General features: G+C 40.2%; 1 protein-coding gene across 12 annotated transcripts in view; it reads left to right on the forward strand.

The window, feature by feature from the left end:
- Window positions 1–23,094, forward strand: part of APBB2 (amyloid beta precursor protein binding family B member 2) — a 169,070-nt gene that overhangs the window by 118,224 nt on the left and 27,752 nt on the right. For all 12 annotated transcript variants that reach the window (XM_071743668.1, XM_071743667.1, XM_071743677.1 and 9 more), the window contains 2 exons: window positions 3,164–3,310; window positions 7,648–7,775. In XM_071743668.1, the coding sequence (XP_071599769.1) occupies window positions 3,164–3,310; window positions 7,648–7,775 (275 nt within the window). The remainder of the gene's footprint in view (window positions 1–3,163; window positions 3,311–7,647; window positions 7,776–23,094) is intronic.

A 23,094-nucleotide genomic window follows, 5' to 3' on the forward strand; every position in this document is an offset into this window, starting at 1 on the left:
GAAAGGAATGGAAGCCAGGAAGAAAGCCAAGCTCTTCAGATGGTGGGAATACATGAGACACAACAAGAGTGTCCCATTCAGCTCACTCTACTGTCATGACAGTGGGCTGTGAGGGGAAAGGACTACAGTGAGTGCCACCACTGGAGAAATTAAAACATAAAATTAAAATGACCAGGAAAAAAAAAAAAAACAAAACAAACATCTACCATCTTTACTAGTAAGACACGTGCATTCTGTCAGCTTGACCTGGTTACCTTTCGTCAGTTCTTTGCCATCTTAAGATACACTCTGTTCAGTGCAAGGACTGTACTTATCTCTGTGCTTGTCAAGCAGCTAACACATAGTAGATGTTGTTGAGGTATGAAGATTAATGCTTATATATATTTAGGTTTTTGCCCCTCCTAATGTAATTTGGGAAACATTTTCTCTACTAGTACTTTGCTGCTCAATGTAATATTGAAATACTTATAAAAAAACCTTTCTCCTGGCACAGTAATAATCTGTATTTTAAAAGCTTGCAAAGATAAATATTTAATACCCCAGTGGGCATTGCAGCACTTTTAGCAAGGTTCATGAGACTCTGATGTGCCAAAAAGAATTCTGCAATCTTCAGATTAAATGACCTCAATAATTACTAAAAAATTGTATTTTAGTGTCTCATGTATCCCTGAAGTGAAGAGCACCTCTGAGAAGCCTTCTTTGTTTCTTCTTTCACCTTCTCCTTCATCTCCCTTTAAAATCTGAAAGCCAGCGCTTTTGTGGGTTTCCAGCAGAGCTGGGTCCAAAAGCAATAGTATAGTATAATTTACATATTGCAAAGCAAAAAGAAAAAGAGAAAAAAAAATCCACAGAAAATCTGGAGGCGTGAGAGGCTTTAATATTTCACCCACACTCACAAAAGGGTATAACACAATTAGCAGACTATTTTTGCTGTCCAGTGCCTTAGATGAAATGCATCATTAGTGGCTTGTTGGAGCAGGTGCCAAGGGGAGAAGAGGCAGGCTCTTGGGATGGGTTTTCTGCATGATAAAGTGGGCTGGGTGACTGTGTTCTGCGAGCTGAAAGAAAGCTGAAGAAGGAGAGGATTTTTAAAGGGAATGAGGGAGAAACTCTTTTATCTTTTTACCCACTACTAAATTTTATTCCTCTTGTATTTTGCCAAAGTTGACATATTATGCATATATAAAATAGCTTCATGGTTTGGGTTCATTTTTTGAGGACAGTGGTTCCCAAATGGCACACCAGTGATGGTGCATGAGCTTCATCTACTCACTGACTTCACAGCAGTTTTTAGAAAGTGGCAATTGTATATACAGTATCTTGTTTTGAACTCTAAAGCTGATTTATTTACTGCATCTCGAGAACAATTAATTGGTAGCTCCAGCATGGACCTTCTGTTGCTGCTTCTGGGCTGGATGCCTGTGTGGGCAGGGTCCCACTGGAGGCAATGGTGCTCTCAGCAGTCACCAGTGCTGGCTCCCTTCCAACAGCTCCCAGGATCATTGCCTGCCTTGCCGAGACCCACAGGGTGCTGCTGGAAGCAGACAAAGCCCTGTGGCAGGAGGCAGCAGAGCTCAACAATGAGTGTTCATCTTTGCAAGGTCAGAATTGCTCAGAGTACCTGACAGGGAGCTGGACTGACTGAAAAGATTGCAAGTCAGTTTGCCAGAACAACACAGCATGTCGGGACACCATAACAGAAGAAATGTATGAGTAACATTGAAGCAAGTAGGGTACCAAGGACTGAGGACTAATGGATGTCAATGCTTGATCTATCTTGGCAAGGGGAGGCTCAGGGTGGAAGAACAGAGATGTGATACAATGACAGATTTTTCAGTTTTTAATTGTAAATTGTCTCACTTCTGCTTTTGGAACTTGGGGCTGCTGAAGCCTGCACCTCTGAAGACAGCATCGTGGTTAGCAAAGAGGATTTGGATGTAGTGAATGCACCTTCATGTTAGTGCTGGTGCACCATCTAATCACTGGCTTGAGCAGAGTGACTGAGAAACCAGGGCTCAGAGATGGGGTGGGATTTGGTTTTGCAATGTTCAGTGGCAGTGTCTGTTGCCATGTTAAAAACATAGAAGACAGGAGGAATTTGGTGTGGGGTCATTGAGGAGATATTATTTGTGAGCCTTTAGGGAGCATCCCAGATGTTAGGTGTGTCTATTAAGGAAGTACAGGAGTTAAGTCTGTTGTGCATCCTTCTCTGCTGGTTCATTGCTGTCTGAGAGTGAGATACCTTAATGTGCTCTGCAGGAAATTTGGGTCTCATAGGCAAAGCCTCATTGACTTATTGGGAGGTCTCTACTGCACCTACCATAAAGCCTGAGAGCAAATTTGCAGGATTTTTTTCAGAATTAAAGCTTTTTATTCTTTGCCCAAGTAAATACGGGGTAAAGATGGTGCCATTTAATTTCTCCCATTTTGTTTTGTTTGCAAAAAGCACCATATGTGCAAAGTAATGTCGCCTTGGCTTGTGCTGCCAATTGAGTGCTCTGGTTGGCTAAACATCCTTCTGCTAAAAAGCTATCTAATTAGATAGTTCTATTTTAAAGGTCACTTGTAATTTCTTCTAGAAAAAAGCCTGCTTTCATTTTATGATTGTTTATCTTTTTGGTAGTACTTTGAATTTGTTACTGTTTGCTACCTTAGCTAAATACATTTATGATGATGCTGTAATCCACCACAAAGAGGTTACTTTCTTGTTAAAAGCCAGGCCAGTGAGTGTGAATCTCACAACAGACATAATCCAATAGTATTTTTTCTTTTCAAGTAGAACTCTGGATACTAGCTAGCATTTCTATTCTGCTGTTTCTATAACTGTGCTTTTTCCTTTACTTCTCTGTGGGTTTTTGTGTCCTATTTACTGCTCCCTTGTTTCCTCCTTTATATTAACAAAAGTATTTTATTGTAAAGTGTTACTGTTACCTCTAAACATACTTTGCTGCTTCAAATGTTTTCATCTTGTCATTTTCAAGTTATTTTAAATTTATTTATCTCTGAGTACAAGTTCATCTACAAGGCCTTGATTTTGTTTCCATCCTAGCCAGGAATCTTTAACCTTAGTTTTTGACTAGTTTCTGTTGCATGACAAGGTTTCCATACAGCAGTATGCTATGTGCTCTGATACATCTTAAGCTATTTTCTGGTCTCTTTGCAGTGCTTTGCAGTGCGGTCTCTGGGCTGGGTAGAAATGGCAGAAGAAGATCTGGCTCCTGGAAAAAGCAGCGTTGCTGTGAACAATTGCATCAGACAGCTCTCTTACTGTAAAAACGACATCAGAGACACTGTTGGCATTTGGGGAGAGGTAAGAACAGAGTGAACTACTCCTGCTCTTGGAACATAATATTCTGTCATAAAATATCTTGAAAGAACAACTCTGTAAGCAAATATGTCTATGCTCTGCATTTGGAATTCCCCTCTCCTAGCTGGCAATGCCAAAAAAATATAAAAGGGTTCAAGTGTTGTGGTTTTTGTTCCATACTGCTCAGGACACCACATGCCACAAAGATCTCACCTTTGTGTTTACATCTGTGCTAGTACACACACCTCTGCTGTAACTATGTTGAGGACACAAAAGCCAGACTGCTGAAATCTGAGGAAGTCTTTCTCCTAACCAGAGGCTTGAGAATGGTGCTTTGGAACAGCATTTTCAGAGATTTCCCAGTGACGAAAGGGCTTCAAGGAACCACAGACTGGTGTGACCCATGCTTCTGAAATGTATGAGAAGATTGAGACTGGTGGACAGATGGTTTATTTTAATATGATTATTTTATCAGTGTTTCAGAAGGAAATTAGAAATTCTGTGTCATCAGTCTGTCAGTTGGTTCCTCTCCAGTAACTCTCGAATCTGTTCACCAGTGTCATCCATCCAGTTTTGAACGATGCCAAATTCCCACACGCTGAGAGCTCTCCTCTTTCTTGGTTTGCTGATGGGTCAGTACACCTTCATCAGCTGGACCACACAAGCTCTGCTTCTTGCTGAATTGGCAGCAAAGACAGGGTATTACTGTAGAAGCTCAGGCAGAAACATGAAGGAAAAAAGTGTTACCAGTCTGGAAAAGTGATGTGCTGGGGACAGACTAAGGAGTGGAAGGTATAGAGGGATCAGTAAGTGAAAAAAGAAAGGCAAACGTTGGAGTATAGTGATTGAACAAACAGAGCACATAGGAGATAGACCCATAGAAATCTTTCCTTGAACTTCCATGGACTTGATTGTTAGTGGAGCAACTTAAACTTCAGCCAAATCTTATTTTTGACCTCGCTCCTGAAGTATTTTCACGTTTACAGTAATGTGGATTTACTATATAAGATCTGAATGTAAAAGTGAATGTTGCAGCCTTTATTTATGTGATGTAAGAGAAATGGTGCTGCTGTCCAGACAGGAGAGGAATTAAAAGAAAGACTTGTCATTTCTGTAAAAAATTTGGAAAAGGTATGCTTCAGTCTACCAAGCTATTGTTACAGTCTAAGACTTTTGTCCTGTGTCCTGGCTACAACCAGAACAATGCAGAGACAATTCAGAGGAACATTTGGGAGAAAGTGCCTGTTTAAAAATGGAAGTGATGTTTCCAGCCTCACATTTAGAGTTGCCTATCTATTTAAGTAATCTATTCCTGTAAAATAAAATGTATATGGTATATATAACTGAACAAGATGGCACTGATCTCCCTTTTTCTTACTTCTGGGAAAAGTTCTATTTAGTCAATATAGGTAGATGAATGATTTAGGGATGCATCAGTTGTGGACTTTGGACTTGCTGACTCGAGGAGAAAAATAACCCTTTACATGTGTGTAATCCCATCTATTTTTAAGATGACAGAACTTTGATCAACTTGAAATATATTGTTTACTTTTAAGTCGTGTGCTTTAACTGGCTTAAAAGTTAATGTTCACATTTTTCCATATCTCTCTCTGTCAGTGCCATTGTTCTTTGTTGGAAACTCTTGCAGGTTTTCAAGCCAAACTGGTGAAAAGTTTTGGTTCTCTTGAATGGAAGTTTTAATTAGCAATGCTATTCATTTAAAAAAAAAAAAAATCTACCTGGCAAAACAGGATAGGCACTGTGCTTGAATAGGTGACCCCTGAAGCAAATTGTCTTCTTGATCTTAAAAGAAATAATTACAATCATTTTTCTGCTGGCAATGTAGTGCTTCAAGAGTGATTGGGAGAGACACATTTTAGAGAGGAATGTGAAAAAAAAATGTGCTTGTCACTGACATAGCAGGTGGACCCATTTCACAGCAGGTATTTATTATGAAGCTAGAACTGATAACTGCAGATAGATGGTTGCTGAAGGATTTATTTTAGCTAGAAAGTGAAATCGGGAGTAAAACCACCCCCAAGTTTTAATTATTTAAAGTATGAAAAGTATGAAAGCCATGTATACTCTGGATAAATTCTTGACACTGTAGAAGCTTTGTCACTGGCTTTCATATAGGATTTCATGCCTTCTGCTCCCCTCCAAAGTAAATTCCTTGTAAATTTTTAACTTCCGTGGTCCTATAAATCTAGGAAGAAACACGTTTGCCTTGCTACTTTGCCATGCATTATATTCCTGTACACTACAATATCAATTACATTAAAAAGATACATTGTTGCTGTTGACCTTTATACCATAGTATATAACATTTCCCTTAAAAACTGCTGGGTTTGAGCCTTTCTTTTCTTTATTCACCTCCCCTGCGTGGCCCCTCCAGCGAGAGCCACCTTCATCTTGGACCATCAGATTTCTGCAGCTCTTCAGCAGGCTGAGACAGTGAGGTCTATGTGCAAGCTCCCAGTCTAAGTTATTTCTTCTGTTTGCATTTCTAAAATAGCTTTTGTATAATAAGGCAACAAAACCTAACAAAATATATTGCTTCTGGCTGCAGCCATACTATCCCTTGAGCACTGCAAGGATAATTTCCTGTGACTCATGTTGCTTATCTGCCCATTCTCCAATCTTTTCCAACTAATTTGGATTCAGTTTTCTTACCCTAATCCCAGTCTATTTTGCATGATGAACAGATTTTACCTTCTTATAATAATTTCCTTCTGAAATAAATATATAAGTAGAAAATGGGTCCAAAAAGCAATCTCTGTGACACTTGGTAACATTCTTTACACAATCTGGTGTACTGCTTCTGACCATCAAGCAAATATTTCACCTTTTTCTTTGTGATGACAATATTCTGTTTGGTTTTCTTCATTGTCCTGTTCTGTCTGGTGCTTCTGTTTTTTATTTGCTATGTTTCTTTTTCTGCTTGAGATCAGCAGTTCAGTTCTGCTGATTCGCCCCAATTACATCCACAGTTATTGCAGCTACATCTGTTTCTGCTTCTCTAGGAGCAACCTATATATCCAGCCTTGCATCTCAGCCACAGCTGTACTTCTTCCATTAGGCAAAATATTCCTGTGTTGGCATTCCATATACCAGCCTGCACCCCCTTCCTCTCCAACTCCTCCTGGTGGTTGTGCTGCCAGCTCCGTGTCACAGCACTCCTCTGAATCCCTGTTAGGAGATCAGTGAGTGGGAAAGGTGGTCAACAGTGCTTGCCCCTTGCTGGCAGCCTGGAAACCCTAGAAGCAGACCCTTACAGAGTGACACGAATGTGTCTTGAACAGACACAAAATTACACCTCATTAAGGCTTCAGCCACTTTAATGAAGCAGGAAAAGGGTTTCTGTGTGAGGTGAAGAAAAGGTCATTCTTGACATATTTGTCAGTAGGTAGGCAGACCCTTTCCATTCTTTCTGTTCTTTTATAGATTCTGGCATAATAGAGAGGACACAAGTTACTCTATAGGTGATGTCTCCTGTCTTCTTTTACAGCAGGAGCTTGTCTTAACCTCTTGGAAATAGGTCTAGGATCACTTCTGTGGAATCTTCCTGCAGTCTGCAGAGTACTTGTACAGCCTCTGAAAAAGAGAGCTATTAGATTGGATAGAAGAGGCAACAGACCTTTTGCAAATGCTAGCCATAGAAGGAAGATTAGTATTTGTGAATTAGCATCAAAAGGAAAATTACCTCAAAATTTGTGTGCTCTGAGGGGAAAAAGCAATCTCCTTGTCCATACAAGCCAGAAGAATTAGAGAGAAATCCTGGCTCCAGGATTCTGCAGTCATCAGCTGAGTTCATATTCATGTCTTAATGCTAGGTTTTCCCCTTTAATTAATCTTTCTTCAAAGAGTATCCTTTAAATCTTTGACACGTACAAATTGCTCACTGTTCCCATGACCTGTTGATTAAATTTTATGGAAACAAAGCACACTGTTTGAAGGAAGAAACTCTGCCTTAAGAATACAGGTTTTGATGTAAGCTTTTACTATTAAGACAGGTCTTAACTTCTCATTTATTTGGAAAAGTTTACCGCAGAAAGGATAAACACAGAATTTGTTGAACAACTCAGTAGCTTGGCTTGAATGAAACAGTTTACATTTAAATGATATCAAAGTTTTGTGATGAGAATAATGTAAAATTATAGTAGCAGCATGATACCACTGTAGATCTTTTTGACACCTGAAGGAAATGAACTTGTTATCAATTGTGCTGCGAAACTTTGCAAAAATTAAGAGGATACAAGTCTAAACAGCATAGGTATCACAACTTGAAGTAGTTTGAGAGGGGGTTGTATTGTGTAACTGTACTTTGTCTGGAGTTGCAGGGCAAAGACATGTACCTTATACTGGAGAATGACATGCTGAACCTGATTGACCCAATGGACCGCACAGTTCTTCATTCACAGCCCATCGTCAGCATCCGAGTCTGGGGAGTGGGTCGTGACAACGGCCGGTGAGTCCTCACCCTCCTTAACCATCTTGGCTTGGTGCTATTTCTGTCTGCTGATAGAGAATACAAATAACACGAGGGGCAAGTTAGGCATCAAACCTATTCATTTGATTGAAAAATTGTGTTGGGGGGCTCTAAGAGAATGGGTAAATGCTTCTTTTTCTTATTGGTGTTATTTTTTAAAATCTCTGCTTTTCATAATTTATCACTTCTGTGCTGTTTTGCTAAACCTGTATTGATCAAACCTTTTAGTTGAATTTAGCCACATACATAAAACTGGGGACACAACATTATTTTGTTCCAACTTTTTTTATATAAAACCATGTTTTCAAATCTGTCCTGTGGTATGTTTCTCCTGGCTATGTGGAAGTATGTCTTCCTGCTGGTCTGAGTTAAATGCATGACTTACACTCTGCATGTGTGTGTTCCAGTCTCTTGAGATACTTGATTTGGTGGAGAAAAAAGCTGGATTGAGGGAAGAGTAATGGTTTTAAGTCATTACTATTACTTAAAGATCTTGATGTGAGAAAACTGAGGTGTGTCCATGAAACCTGATTGCCTACGAGCTGAAGTTCTTTGTTTCTGTAGGGAGCAACCAGAGTTGAGCATTTTGATGTATCAAAGCAGTTGTCATTTATATTGAGTAATTCCAGGATCTTCAGACAGTTACCATCCTGACACATGGGTTGTATGGATTAAGTCAAGCTGACAAGCTGCTGCTTTTTGTGTCTGTGTTTAATTATTCAGATATTTGTGGTAGTAAGGCTGGGTTTTTTGTCTTTAACTTTGATGGGAAATCACATTTTGGGCCCAGAAATCTTTTCCAGTTAAAGATTTTTTGAAACCTCTTTAATCCTCCTCAGAGTGTCTGATTATCTCTGGCCAAATTTCCAAAAGTAAAGGCGATAAATGTTTTCTGTGACCCAATTCCATCGTTCTAAATTTTTTGCTTCTACAAGTTTACTGATGGTTGGTTTTGGGTTTTTTTAACTGTTTTTCTCTTCCATTGGTGCAGATTTTTGAGAGATCTGAAAAGGGCAAATCCAGTTTGAAATGGTGGGAAATAAAAAGGTTTTAACTTCTTATGAATAAACCATTACAGTGCTTTGTTTGCCTTAGAAAATGCACATTTTCCTTTAAGTCAGATTTTGTAATGGTTTGCCTTGGTCAGGAAATAAATAGAGCATCTTAAGGGGCACCTAAATGTGATACAGCTTTACAGAGTAAAGGAAGCCAGCTTTGCTTTTCATTATTTTTTTAATGCATTTACAGTTCTTTTTCCAAATATTGACATTTCTTTGGAAAACAAAATAATTCCATTATGTTGTTTATAAAATCAGTCACATTTCTCCAAGCTGGGTACCTGCTTCTCCTGAAGACAGACTGTTCATAGAAACTTCAGTGTGGAAAGGGGGCATTTAAGATAAATGTGCTTTATGCAATCATGTGGCACCAAACCTGTTGTAAGATTTTGATGAAATGTATCTGGGGATGGGAGGCAATACCAAACTCTCCTAGATTACTACAAACCCCATCCATAGGACCAGAAGGTAGTGGGAAAGGTTGTGTGTGCAGGTCATTCTGTCTGCTCTGACCTATGGATCTGCCTTGGTATCCCACAACATGTACCAAAAGCTTTGTACAAACCACAGGAAATATCAGCCCTGATCCTGCTCTTGCTCATTCTCATGCCATATATAGGGAGAAAGGCTGATTTTGAGTTCCTTTGACATTTTCACAGAAACTCATGTCCCTAGTAAGAAAAAAAATGTTACAGAGTATGTGGGAGAAGTTCATACACAAATTGGCAAAACCAAAATTTTCTCCCTCTTGGTCATAAGAGAGGTAAAAAACTTCCTCTACTGTTTTCCTGGAAGAAAATTATATTTGTGACATAGACAATAAACTGATATTTGGCCTTTCTGTGTTGAAAGTTAACATTTCTTGTTACTGGAGAACATGACTTTTCTTTATTGATTACTGCAAATAATAGCTAGAAATAGTTTATTGAAGATTTAATGTATAAATTACACAATCAAAAGAAGCCTTAATATTTAAATTGCTGGCACAATAGTGTTCTTTGCCACTTCTATTGGAAGCTGTTTTTTTCATCATAAGGTTTGATTTCAGAGCTTTGATATTATCAGCCCTTTGTAAGAATTTTGATACGAGCTTCTGCAGAAATTTTTAGTTCAGTATGACTTTCAAAGCTGGAGCCCATTCCTTTTGCAGTTTAATTTCTTTAACTTTTTTTTTACCTATTTAAGTAAAAAAATAAATTTTTAGGTAAAGCAGTGTAGCCATTATGTGTAAGTAATCTCAGACTGCATGTTCAATAGCAGATAGAAGATCTGAAAGACAAGCAGAAAGAACAAACTTATGATTGAGATCAGATGTGCATTTTGTTTTGGGTGTAGAGAGGTTTCATATAGGAAACATGCTTTGAAGGGTAGCATAAATTATGTAGAATTTGCTGAAGAAGCACCAACACATAAGAAAAAAGTCTTTGATGACAAGAGAATACATGCTGAGAAAACCATATTGTTGAGTTGTCAATTGCCCTGTATTTCTCTTTTCATGTATACATTAGCATGGGCTCACCTTGGTAAAATTACCCATTGTCCTGAGGTGAGAAACACCAGAGCCATTGGCTGACTGCAAAAACAGCTTTCCCTGATGGGGTTCACCCTCATCCAGGAAAAATGAGGGGATCACTGTTTTGGTGGATAAATTGTCCAGGAAGTTGATGAAATTGTCAGTTTCTGGGATGAAGCTTTCCCAGAAGTTGTTGCACATGACTATTGTTAATTATCTACATCTCCTGGTCTGAGATACAATAAAATACATTGGATTTATTGCAAAAGGCAGGGTTTAAATTTTAAAATACTGTATAAATTTATCTTTTCCTCTAATTTTTGAGCTATTTCAACCTCATTTTGATATGCTGGCCCTTCTTTTCAACTATATTTTGGAAAATGAAGAAGTTTTCTAATGACACCTGACCAGATGATTTTCTAAGCTTTGCTATAATGAAAGATTAATGAAATACAGAGATCTGCTGATGAAAGTTTAATCTTGAGGATGTGTCTACTAACTCACCTCCGGGGCTGTAATCACACACTCCATACGTTACACTAATATCTTGACCTCTGGAGTTGCTTTTGTTTTTTAAACAGTTCCATGATAAGTAGAAGCTTCATAGTTTGCCTGTTGCCAGGCTTTGTGGTGATTGCATGTTTTGAAAGGTAGCATCCCTTGTTTTCAGTAAGTCACTCAGTAAAATACATTTGACCTTAAGGAAGTCTGGATTGACAAGGTAAAATCATGAACAAAAATGGATTCCCACAAGAGAAGATGGTGGTAATGTGTGTGTGTGTGTATGTGTGTGTGTATATATATATATATATATATACACATTTTGAGCATCTATGTTGGATACATTAATATGGACATTAAAGAAAAATACGTGGATTGTGTCTGTCCTTCCTTTGGGCAGACTATTTCTTAGGCTATGTGATTTTTTAACAGTAAAAGCTGTTATTGAAACCAGAGTCTTGATGATTAATTTAATATTACTTGTTAATATCAGTGGGGCCAAGTCAGATATGGCGATGCACTCTCTGAATCCTTCCCAATAATCAGCGATGTGAAACAAGGCTGCATTCTCACACCCACTCTATTCACAATCTTCTTCAGCACGATGCTCCAAAGGGCCATGGCAGACCTTGATGAAGAAAATGGCATTTACATCCAATATCATACCAAAGGGAGCCTATTCAGCCTAAGGTGACTGAATGCCCACACCAAGACCCTAAATCACCAGGTCCCAGAGTTGCTTTTTCCTGACGATGCCGCCCTCATTGCTCGCACAGAAGCAGCTGTGCAGAGCATATCCTGCTTTGCAGAGGCTGCAGATCTTTCAGGGGTGGAAGTCAACTTGAAGACAGAAGTTCTCTACCAGCCTGCAAGACAGGAAGACTTCCATCATCCCCACATCACCATAGGTGAATCAGAGCTTAAGACAGTCCAGCAGTTCAGCTCTCTGGGATGCATTATTTCCTCAGATGCCAAGATCGACAAAGAGATAGACAACAGATTAGCAAAGGCATACAGAGCTTTTGGAAAACTTCGTCAAAGAGTCTGAAGCAATAAACACCTGAAGAAAGTACAAAGATCAGTGTCTACAGAGCCATTGCACTGCCTACTCTTTTATATGGGTCTGAATCATGGGTCATCTACCGCCACCACCTGCGACTCCTTGAACGCTTCCATCAGTGCTGCCTCTGTACAATCCTAAACATCCACAGGTGACTGTGGGACCAATGTCACTGTCCTTGAACAGGCAGGGGTCACCAGTACTGAGCCCATGCTGAGGACACAGCTGTGCTGGGCAGGGCACGTCTCCAGGATGGAGGATCACCACCTCCCTAAGATTGTGCTCTATGGTGAACTTGCCACCGGCTGCTGCAACAGAGGATCCCCAGAGAGGAGACACAGGGACTCCCTGAGACAATCCCTCAGCTGTGGCCATACTGACTGCCAGCAGTGTCCTCTCTGGCTTCCAGTCAAGAGACATGGAGACACCATCCATAACCCTGCTGCCTCCTTTGAGAACACAGTAGAATCAGTCTGGAGGAGAAAAGGCAGCACAGAAAGCACCGTGCCTTGGCTGTGCCCTCACAGGAGACTCTGCTGGGCCTTTTGCAGCCTCACTGCCTGTCCCACATTGGCCTTTTCAGCAGACAGTGTGCTTGCAGCAAGCCTGGGGAGAGCCCTTCTGAAACCTTCATTTGGGAAGCCAAGCCATGACTTGTTAATAAGAACAAGTCCTCATGCTTGCTGAAATAGTTTGATTTAAGATCTCTAAGGTCATTGTTACATGGAAGATTTATAATATCTCAGGTACACACTGAATAATTGTTAGGGCTTTGTTTACTTCTTAACAAGCAGGCCATAGAATGTTTTTTTCTGGGCTTTAAAAGGTGTTGGAAAATCTTAGTCTACTGACGCTATAAAAGGGTTTTTCTTTTCACTTGTGAGCTGCAGGACTGTATATTAATCATTCCTCAGGTTGGGTTTTGTCTCCCCTTCTGGACTGCTGGTGCAGCGCTTTGCTTTCTGTGAAGAGCTCACTAACAAGGAAGAAAGAAAATGTAATAGCCCATCTATTTTGTAAAAGAGTTCCCCTTAGCACATTTCACTGAATTCTCCTTTATCTTTGTTGCTCTTCAGCCAACCCAAGCACCCCCCCCCCACTCATAAAACCTCTATGGGACCTTAATTGCCTGAACGATCAAGGCTCCTTTTCTCATTGTGTCTCTGTACAACAGCATTGTATTCCAGATGAAAAAAATCAGTGGCTACCTGGCCAGGAGAGCTGCTGAGAGGTGGGTTCAGGACAGAGCTTTCTGAAGCTCACTGTGGAGCTGGTTGCTGGACGTTGGGGGCACCTGGCGTGTTGGGCAAAACATGTAACTTGCTTCTTTGTTCATCCACTGACCTTGTCATCACAAAGCAGAAATTACCTGAGCTCTGTTTTCTCAGGGGATGTTAGGGCAAGAGATGAGAAAACTATTAGGGTGGTGTGAGTTACAAAATGGGACAAATCTGTGCAAAATGAGGAGGAAATGGCATAAAAGTGATGGCTCAGATTCCTCAGAATATGGGGAGTTAAAAATAGTCTCCTATCTTGCTGTTTTGACAGCTAAGCAAAAATGGCCTGCTTTCAGAAGTGTTTAACACCTGCTCTGTCTGCTGACATCAATAGGATATCTGTATATTCAGTGTCTTAAAAAATTAAACGTCTAAATACAGGTTTAGGAGCCTTTCGCTAGACATCCAGAATTGGAAATTTTCACTTGAGCAATAATGCTACAGCAGGTTAAATGTTCTCTTTTTAGTTTTGAGTGTATGTGAAGCAAAGAGGAGGTAAGGTAGGAATGTGTCTAAGCAAGAACTGGTGTGATAGAAGACAAAAAAGTGAGGGTTGAAGTTGTGCTGCAGGTCAAATGCCTGTCTCGTGCGATTATGGTCCATATTTCCTAGTTGAGAGTTGACTGTGGTTTGGTATATCCATAGTTTGTTGTTCTGTCCTTCTGGAGCATGCTGGAATGTGCCCAAAGAGGGGCAATGAAGCTGGTGAAGGGCCAGGAGATTAAGTCTTGTAAGGAATGGTTTAGGGAACTGATGTTGTTCAGTCTGGAGATAAGGAGGCTGAGGGGAGACTTCAGGGCTCTCTACAGCTGCCTGAAAGGAGACTGTAGTGAAGTGGGTCTTTTATCCCAGGTTACAAGTGATAGGATGAAAGGAAATTGCTCCAAATTCCACCAGAGGGAGGTTCAGATTGGATATTAGGAAAAATTTATGCACTTGAAAGGGTTGTGAGGCACTGGAACAAGTTGCCCAGGGAAGTGGTGGAGTCACTATCCCTGGAGGTATTTGAAAGATGTGTAGGTGTGATGCTTAGGGACATAGTTTAGTGGTGAACTTGGCAGTGCTAGGTTAATGGGTGACTCTAGGAACTTAAAGGTCCTTTCCAACCTAAATGATTTGATGACTCTAAAATATTTAGTGTACAAGCAACATACTAGGCTTCATTGATGCAGTGTGGCTTATAGCTGCATCATTCAAGAGGGAGTTTATGGCCTTATGAGTCTGCCTTCCTTTCAAGATAATGCTCAAATGTGCTCTGAGATTGAGTCTTTCTCCAATTCTGCAAGAGAAGCCTATCAAGCTGAATGAGATAATGAATAATAAATTTTCTCTTCTACATTAGATGTGGTCAAGAAAAGCAGAAAATGAAATTAAAGCTGAAATGGTTTTTTGCACCTGTTCTTCTGAAAAGATAACACTGTTCAAAGAATGTACAATTCCAGCTGAGCTCGTCAAGCTCTAAGACATGTTAATCAATACTGCCTATTCCCCTCAGTCCCTGTAACCTTGACATAAGGACAAAACATACTGTGGGGAATCACATGCATAGGGCATAGGTGGGGGATTAAAAGGATTTTACTGGCTTTTCTGACCAGTGTTCTTAGCTGTGGTTTTTTTGTTGTTTTTGTTTTTTCAAGTGATCTTTTCCGTCCTAATTGCCTTTCCTCTAAGGCAATTGCATCTGAGTATCCTTCTTCTGTATGTTTTGATAGCATTTTCCCCTCTTGCTAAGAAATAGTTTAGGTGATCATTTTTAGAAAACTCTTTGTTTATATCCACAAGGTCTGACATTTTTTGCAAGTGCAGTGTGTTCTAGGAGGAGATAACGAAACAGTACAGCTATGAAAGGGGAGATCCAGTCAAGCTTACAGAATTAATGTGTTTTCAAACAAATACAGTTAAGTGGATGCAAAAAGCTGTATGTGTGCATTCTCACTTTGATTCCTGAAACTGGTTTATTTTAGTTTCAGGATCTAACATGAAAAACATAGTAGACTAAAGATGCATTGAAGTAGTCCCATACAATATTAGCTTGAAATAAACACCTGTAGTTTTGCACCAGTAAATGGGTTTGTATCAATAGTGGCTTCAGCTGTGTTAGGGCAAGATCCCTCTGTCCTCTCTGTCTAATGCCACTGAGATGAAAAATGTTTACATGTGATAGTCAGGGATTTCAGGGCTCCAGAAATGAGGCTTGTGAGTAGCTCAGGTGCTTGCTTACAAACAATGGATTCTCCCTTTGATAGCAGCTGAGAAACAAGGGTATGCCTAGGGAGAATCTTGGCCATGAAGCCGTACATATTTGGTCATCTTTGAAAAGTTTAAATGCAGAAATAGCAGCAGACAAGCATAACAGGAGTAGATGAGCACAAGTGCAGAGAATATTCACAGAGCAAGGGAGTTGGTGCAAACAGAAGAGGCAAATTCTGAAGAGAAGAGAAAGGAGCAGAGAAGCCCCTGAAAGAGAGCTGAGTGCAGTGAGGTGGCTTTGCTTGGAAAGAAGTAGGGGAAATGACAGGAGTCTGACCTTCTTATTAGGAAAAACAACCAGACAACCATTTAAAATGTGTCACTTCCTTTGCTAGTGGCTTCACTGTGACAGTGAATGCTTAGTCACCTTAAAAAGACCCCTGTTTAAATATTTTATTGTAGTATGTCTTTACTGCTCTATATTGGTTTTCAGGAAATAATGGAAAATATAGTGTGCAATTTAGGAATTGTATCTAGTGTTTCTTCTGGGAGGCAGGCTTTCTAAATAGCGCTTGGAATTGTTCAAGCTCTCAGTTAAGACAAAAATAATATATATAAAAACCTGGACTACAAATAACCATTGTGATGTAGTCAGCTTGTTTCAATTAATAAAAAAGATGGCATATTGACTAAGTCCCTTACTTCAATCTTTCTACAAATTTGTGCTAGAAAATCTGCACACATTCCCTGTGATGCCAGATATTAAACTCAAACACTTTTTCATATAACAGGACCATCAGTGAGCTTAAGTGGCTCAGGCAAAGGTCCCTCAAGAATAGCCTGAGCTGCCTGTGAAAGTGTCTGTGGCTTAGGAGAACTCCTGACTGCCACTTTGGGGTGGAAATATGATGCTTTCTTATGCTATTCTTTTCACTGTTTGTTAATCAAGCAAATGCTACATCCAGTCTAGATTCTTATATTTCACTGCTGCTTTAACTTCATGGCAAAGCAGTGATGCTACAGGCAGCTGCTCTCTGGCTTCACAAGGATCCTGCTCCCAGGCTCTCCAGCCCTCCTTGTTTTCAACACAGTTGGAAAGTTTGTTCTTAAGTGGCAATAACAAGTAGTTTAAACTTACCTTACTTACTGTGCTTCAACATGCACTGGGGTGCATGCAGTCTTTTGCTTCCTCTCAGCTGAGTCTATGCCAACAAAAAAAATAGCATCATCCTTCCCAAACCAGTTGAAGTTGACTGAAGGCACCTGCCTTTTACTCCTCATCTTCAGCATCACCGAAGTTAGGCTTTGTTACACACCTCTGGTGATAATGTCAGTACTAGGGACTGTGTATAAAGGGAGCCCCCTGTGGAATAAATTTTCACTGGAGAATGGGGCTTTGACAGCATTATGAACACTGCCAAATGGTATCAATGATAACAATGGTAATAATTGATAACACACTTCTTAAAAACAAACAAAAAAGAAAACCCCAAAACAACAACAAAACCTAAGCAACCAAATGAACAAAAACCTCAATTCCTTCTTTCTTATCTCAAGACCTTGTACAGTCTAAGGTCACTGTAGCAGTTAAGAGAAAAAAAAATCAGTCCTCAAGTGATTTCGCTTTGCTGGTCTAGTTTATATTGAAGGAGTTCAGTTACTAATAAGGTGGGCATATGAAAAAAAATGAGGGGAAAACCCACAGAGAACACAGACAACTTAAGAAGAGAGCAGTGTTTTAAGGAAGATTGTGCTAAGAGTACTTCGAAGCACCATCATGGCTGAGATGTTGAATACAGCTCTTTGTTACCTTGATTATGGCATGTTTGTATGAGCAGTAACAGATTTTTCTGTAGTGTGGTGGCTTACTTGAAAAGGTCAGACTTTGCAAGATATATTTACTACACTTACTGTTTTGTATTGCAGGCAAGAAATTGACTTCCTAAAAACTGTTACTACACCAGGTGAATAATTTGTGGAAAAGTAATTCAGAGAAGAAGATTTAATGTGCAGTAGAAGGGATTTAATTTGAAATACGGGACATTCACAGCTTTCTAATAAAACAAAAAGCTAAAATACAGCCAGAAAATTACCTGTCTCTAGTTCTTTTTCCTGTCCAAACAGTTTATGGCCATATTGTGGTGATAGGTTAGAGAGAGGTAGGATGCTTCTCCACATGTCTTTACTGTGTAATAATTATACCCACTTACATAAACACAATATTTTATGAAGTTATACCCCTGATATGAAGGGATCTTATGACATCCATATGTATTTGTACACTACTGAAGGTCTTCTGGAATTTGGTATATGTCACAGTAAAATAAGTCCAAGTTTTGTCTTGTGTCTCTCTCTAAACACAGTCACAAATATGACTGAACTGCACTGGCGTGATAATTTGGAATGTGTCTCTAAAATGTAAGAGGATGCACTTGGTATCAATTTGCCACTTCAATTATTTAAATGTCAGGTGTGTCTCAGGGTGACACTGAGACATACTGCCTTATGCATTACAAGTATTTAGAAAGCATTTTCACTTCAGGCTTTTAATTCTGAGGATGGGATGTTGGCTTCTTTCCTAACATTGGCTCCATCAGGGAAAAGGGCCTTTGTTGGTGGGATTCAGACCAATTTGCCCTCTGGCAGTAGAGGTAGATCACTTACTGAAGTCTCTTTGATATGAGTAGATGGATTAGCAGAAATGTAAACACTAATTTGAATAAGCTAAAAAAATATTTTCCATAGATAATTTAAGTGTCTTAAACACATAGAGTTTTTTTACTGAGTAGTTTTTGTGTTCAGAAACAGAACATCCATATTTTCATGAGAAGAAACTTGTTCTTAATGACACTGAAAAATCCATGTGCATTGTATCTTTCATTATGATGGTCTGCTCCACATAAATGCTTTTCATCTTCATGTCATTGAAATAATTGTAATTTATGATTTGAATTAACTCAATTGCCTGTAAAATTTCAATATTTTACTTCTTGAAATTCCCCTCTCCTTGCGTTGATTAATTTCAAAGCTGGCTAGCTCTATTTTTCTGTGCCCATTTAATCTGGCAAAATTCCCCTTAAAATTGAGGGGAGTTTTTTTATTAACTTCAGCATGAGTTGAATTAGTCCATAACTTACAGATGTGGACCTGGAAAACAAGTGGAAAAGTAAGGAGCCTGGTGTGATTCTTAGAAGAGAATTAAAGAGCTTGAGGTCTGAAAGGTAAAGCAAGGTGGCTGACTGCAGTATTCAGGCTGGTATTCTACCAACCAACATCAGTGAACTGAATCTTTCCACTTCAGACAAACACCTCAAGCCGTGAGCCTGCCTGTGGTCTGGGATGACCATTACTGATGTGTGGCAGTGTTTGGGATGATGCTGTATGTGTCCAGAAGATGCAGAAAGAGGAACTGTAGCATGCTTTAGGGATAATTATTCAGTAGCTCAGAGTGGAAGGGTCCACATGGGTTCTTCTGGCCTGTCCTCTGCAATTGCAGACAACCTATTAATAGTTAAGTCCTTCTTTTGGCAAATTAATAGAGGTTCGTTTTGCTGAGGATGGTTTGAACATGGTTATTTATCATCTGTCTTTCTTAACTGAAGTTTATTTTCTACCTGCTCCTTTTGGTGTTTTCTGGAGAGTCTAATTTTTGCATATGTTTTTCAAGTAATGTACATATACATTCAAGATAAAACGTACCCAAAGCCACAAGAATGCAGGTGCACAAAGGAAGATTTTTTTTTTTCCTTATCTTTTATTTGGGCACTCGTGTGTGTTTTAGGAAAATTGCTTTTTGTCTCTGCTTATGTTCAGCTACCATCAGGAGCATAATGAGATGAATTAGACAAAGCAAACTGAGCAATTGCTTGTGCCCTCTGTTCTTTTATGAAGTACATACATGGCTTCAAGGGCCTTAGCTCAAAAACAAACAAAACCCCTCTGGGATTTTGTCAACCCAAGCATTCCTAAATGGTATTCAGTCTGTTACTTTTGAGCCTTTAGGATTCAAAGTATTATTTCAAACTTTTGTCATCCATCCATGGGTTCTAGAAGCTTGGTTTGAGGTGTGTATGGAGATTCTCATACCCCTGTCTGAATCCATGTTTCCTCACTTATGTCTCACTTTGTCAACCCTCTCCTTAAAAATAATACAAAATTTAAGGTAAATTAGAAGATTTGGCACTGTTGTTGCTGCTTAATAATTCGTGATGGAAGTAGATATCAATTAGGTGGATGGTTTTTAGCTTACAAGTTGTTAAAGACTAAACAACGTTGTTGTACTCTGAGTTTTGCTAAAAGGAGTAATTTTTTGTTTCCTGGAAATGTCAAAAAGTTTTGCTTCAGGATAGGATGGATGCCTGGCAAAAGGCAAGATTTTTCCCAACCTTCCTTAAGCTTGGGAAAGGTTTCTTCTCTTCCTGTAAGGCAAAAGTGGAGCTTTGAATGCTGCAGGTGCAGAAGCTGGGATGCAAACTTGCTTCTGCTCTTATCTCAAGGATACAATTCTGTGAGCCAACAGTGTGAGTGCAGCTGCTAGGACTGACTACCACTCAACCTGCAAAAATACACTCTTGGCCTCAGAACATGAGTTTGTCACTACACTATCACTTCCCTTAAATTCAAACTGAAATAAGCTGCAGCTGGGATCCAGGTTCCTTACGCATAAATTCATCTTCTTTTTTCTTTAAAATTTCTGCCTGTGAAAACCTTGAATCCAGTTGTTGCACATACATGGGGTGGGTGTGGGGATCTCGGCCACCGATGGTGGTTTTGTTTGGTTACTCCAGCCATGACTCTGCTGGCAGTACCAGGGCTGTGTGTGATGGGGTGCTTAGTATTTTGTTCTGAGGTTAATAGCTTCTCACCATGCAGTAGGAATATTTAATCAATATGGAGAGAATAATCCCACCCTTGTGTCTGGAGTACAAGCTAATTTCAATTACTTGGATACCCTGCTGTTCACTGGCAGTTTAACCAGAGTTGAGCACGTATCACTGCCAAGTGCATGGAGATCTGCCCAGATTCTTTACCATGCTAAATATCCGCTCCCTGATTATGAGCTTGGCTGAACCTTATCTCCAGTGAGGAACACAGCAGCTTGGGGACATAGAACCAGCTGGGCACCCATGAAAAGGTGGCACAAGATAGCTGGAGGTGCTGAAAGAACACACATTTTGTCTTCATACACCAGGCATGCCCCAGACACCCCTTCTGCCTTGAACTGGGCACTTTTGGCAGTGCAGGAGTTGAATTTGTTGGGTCTTATGAGCTGCGAGCTCTCCTGGGCAGTGTTTGCCTTACCAGGGTGGCTGGTTGTGATATTTTTGTCAGTGTAAATTTGACCAGCTGCCTGCTACAAGCTCATTTCTTTTTCAGCTGTAGGCAAATTGAAGTGAAAAGATCCCTCCTGCCTGGTGATCTGGGCACAAGCTCACAGCTCTGGCTGGTAGTGGGAAAAGGGATTCAGTGCAGTGTTTGCACTGGAAACTTTTGCATGTGGTTTAGGGTAGCAGTTGTTGCTGGGGAGAGCCTGTCAGTCAAATTTGGCAGCCAGCTATAAGTGCTGCAGCTTCCATTGACTGGTCTCAAGACCTAAATTATTGATGATTGTTCTTTAAAATACAGCTCATGAGAGACGACTTTAGTGTGAGTCTCGCCTTTCAGTTTCAAAATACATATATTTGGCCAAACAAGCTCAAGGGAATCAGAAATCAGATACCACCACGCTCCAAAGATACCACCATCTAGTAAGTTCATGTTTGAATTCCACATTTTTGGGTAGGATTGGTAAAGCTAAGTTTGCCCAGAACAACAAACATGAGGCACGGCTGTAGGTATTAGGAAAGTTGTGTGTGCACAAACAGGGAGACACTGGGCTCCAACTGGTTTTTGATTTTCAGAAACTGCCTGCTGTCCAAGCCCTAGGGTATTTTCCTATTGCTGATAGCAGAGGTAAATCTGTTTTCATAGACAGCACTAGAAGCAACAAAGTTAAAGGAGCAGAGAGTGTGTGGCCAGGGAAAGACCTGGGGCTTTGGGTGATGGCTTAGTGGTTAAAATGGTGTGGGACTGACAGTTGGGCTCGATGATCTTGAAGGTCCTTTCCAACCATGATAATTCTATGGTAACAGGACAAGTTGTTTCTCCACAACAGAGCCAGTGGGTTTGTACCTAGCTGTATCAGTACTGAAAGGTGCACAGGTATTGAACATACCACATACCAAAATATCAAAACCAACACAGGATTAGAGTTCAGTCCCTGATCATCTGCTGGATAGCCAGATAGAAACTTGGGACACAGAATTATTTATACTTATTTTTACAGGTTTCTGAAGTTATGCTGAATCTCTTTGCTTGTACTGAATAGCAGTTCAGGGAGGAATGGTTCTTTCCCACAAACTATTCCAGCATATCCGCCAAAGTTTGGCTTCTCTCCTTAGAAGCCTGTTAAGTCATAGTGTGACATTGTTCTCACAAGTGCTGTCGTTTGGCCAGCTGGAAGTCTCCCATATCCTGTTGCATGTTGCTTGCTGAGAGAGAAAGAGGAAAACAGCAATGGAGAAGGGTAGTTGTCATAGTTATCAGATTGAGTCCATCTTTATATGCAAGTTTAAACAAGTTATGATGAAAGCATATTGGAACCTGCATTTAAAATACAGCGCATTTGTACTTTACAACATTTTATCACTTCCAGGTGGCCTTTTGCTTGCCCTTTCCTCTCCCCACCTGAATTCTGCATTTGTGTCAAGACTTTCAAGAACATACTTGTTTTCTTCAGTGCAAAAATTATTGCATGGTCTTGAGTTCTTGTTAGCGGTAGGCATCCAGCACATCCAAGAAAGGAAGAGCTGGATCCATTTCTTCTTAGGCAGTATCAATAGATTTGTTTATTAAATTCCAACCTGTTACTCCCATGGAAATCAGCTGAAACCTTTTGGAATGGCACAGGTTGTTGCTTGAGTGTAAATGGCCCTGCCAAACCTTGTCTATGATGCATAGGAGGGAAGGAAGGAAGGAACCTCACTAGAGTCTCAGGGTATATTTGGGCTGCGAACAAACATCCTGCTCCCACTGCATTTGTGCGGCTGGAAAAAGTGACTGCCAGCAAGCTGTCCTTAACTGCTCTTTACCCTCTCAAATCTGCTGGTGGAAATACTTGTGGTCATGCTCCCTGCCCTGCTTTCACTCAGATTTTGCTCAGCTAGTATAAAGAGGCTGATGCTTGGTGGGCATTTGCATGTGGGCTCATTTTCTTGGAGGAAGGCAGGGTGTGATCCCATGAGCAGCTCTGCTGGTGTGTTTGAAGGAGCAAGTCCTTTGGATCGAGAAGAGTGATGTGCAGGGTGGTGACCCATGTCCTTGCTATTACAGTTGTTCCTCAGTTGGAGTTTGTCCTTCCCTGCATCCAGGAGCAATGAGCAATGCCACAGATACCTGTGAAAGCTGAACGTGCTGGGATGGGGTTTAAGCCTCGCCACATTTTGAGTGCAGTTCCTGGGGAAGCAACCCTTTACTGCACATTTGATATGGGGACTTTTACCTAATAAACACTGGAGCTCCAGAAGTGTCATGTTTATTGTCACCTTTAGTGCAAGCAACACCTCTGAATTAGATTTACTGTTATTGCATGTGCTAGTTCTAGAAAATCAAATTATTCGGTGTGTTTGGTTTTAAAGATCAAGGATAAATCTCACTTCTA

This window comes from Heliangelus exortis, chromosome 4 (assembly GCF_036169615.1).
Source record: "Heliangelus exortis chromosome 4, bHelExo1.hap1, whole genome shotgun sequence".
Lineage (NCBI taxonomy): Eukaryota > Metazoa > Chordata > Aves > Apodiformes > Trochilidae > Heliangelus > Heliangelus exortis.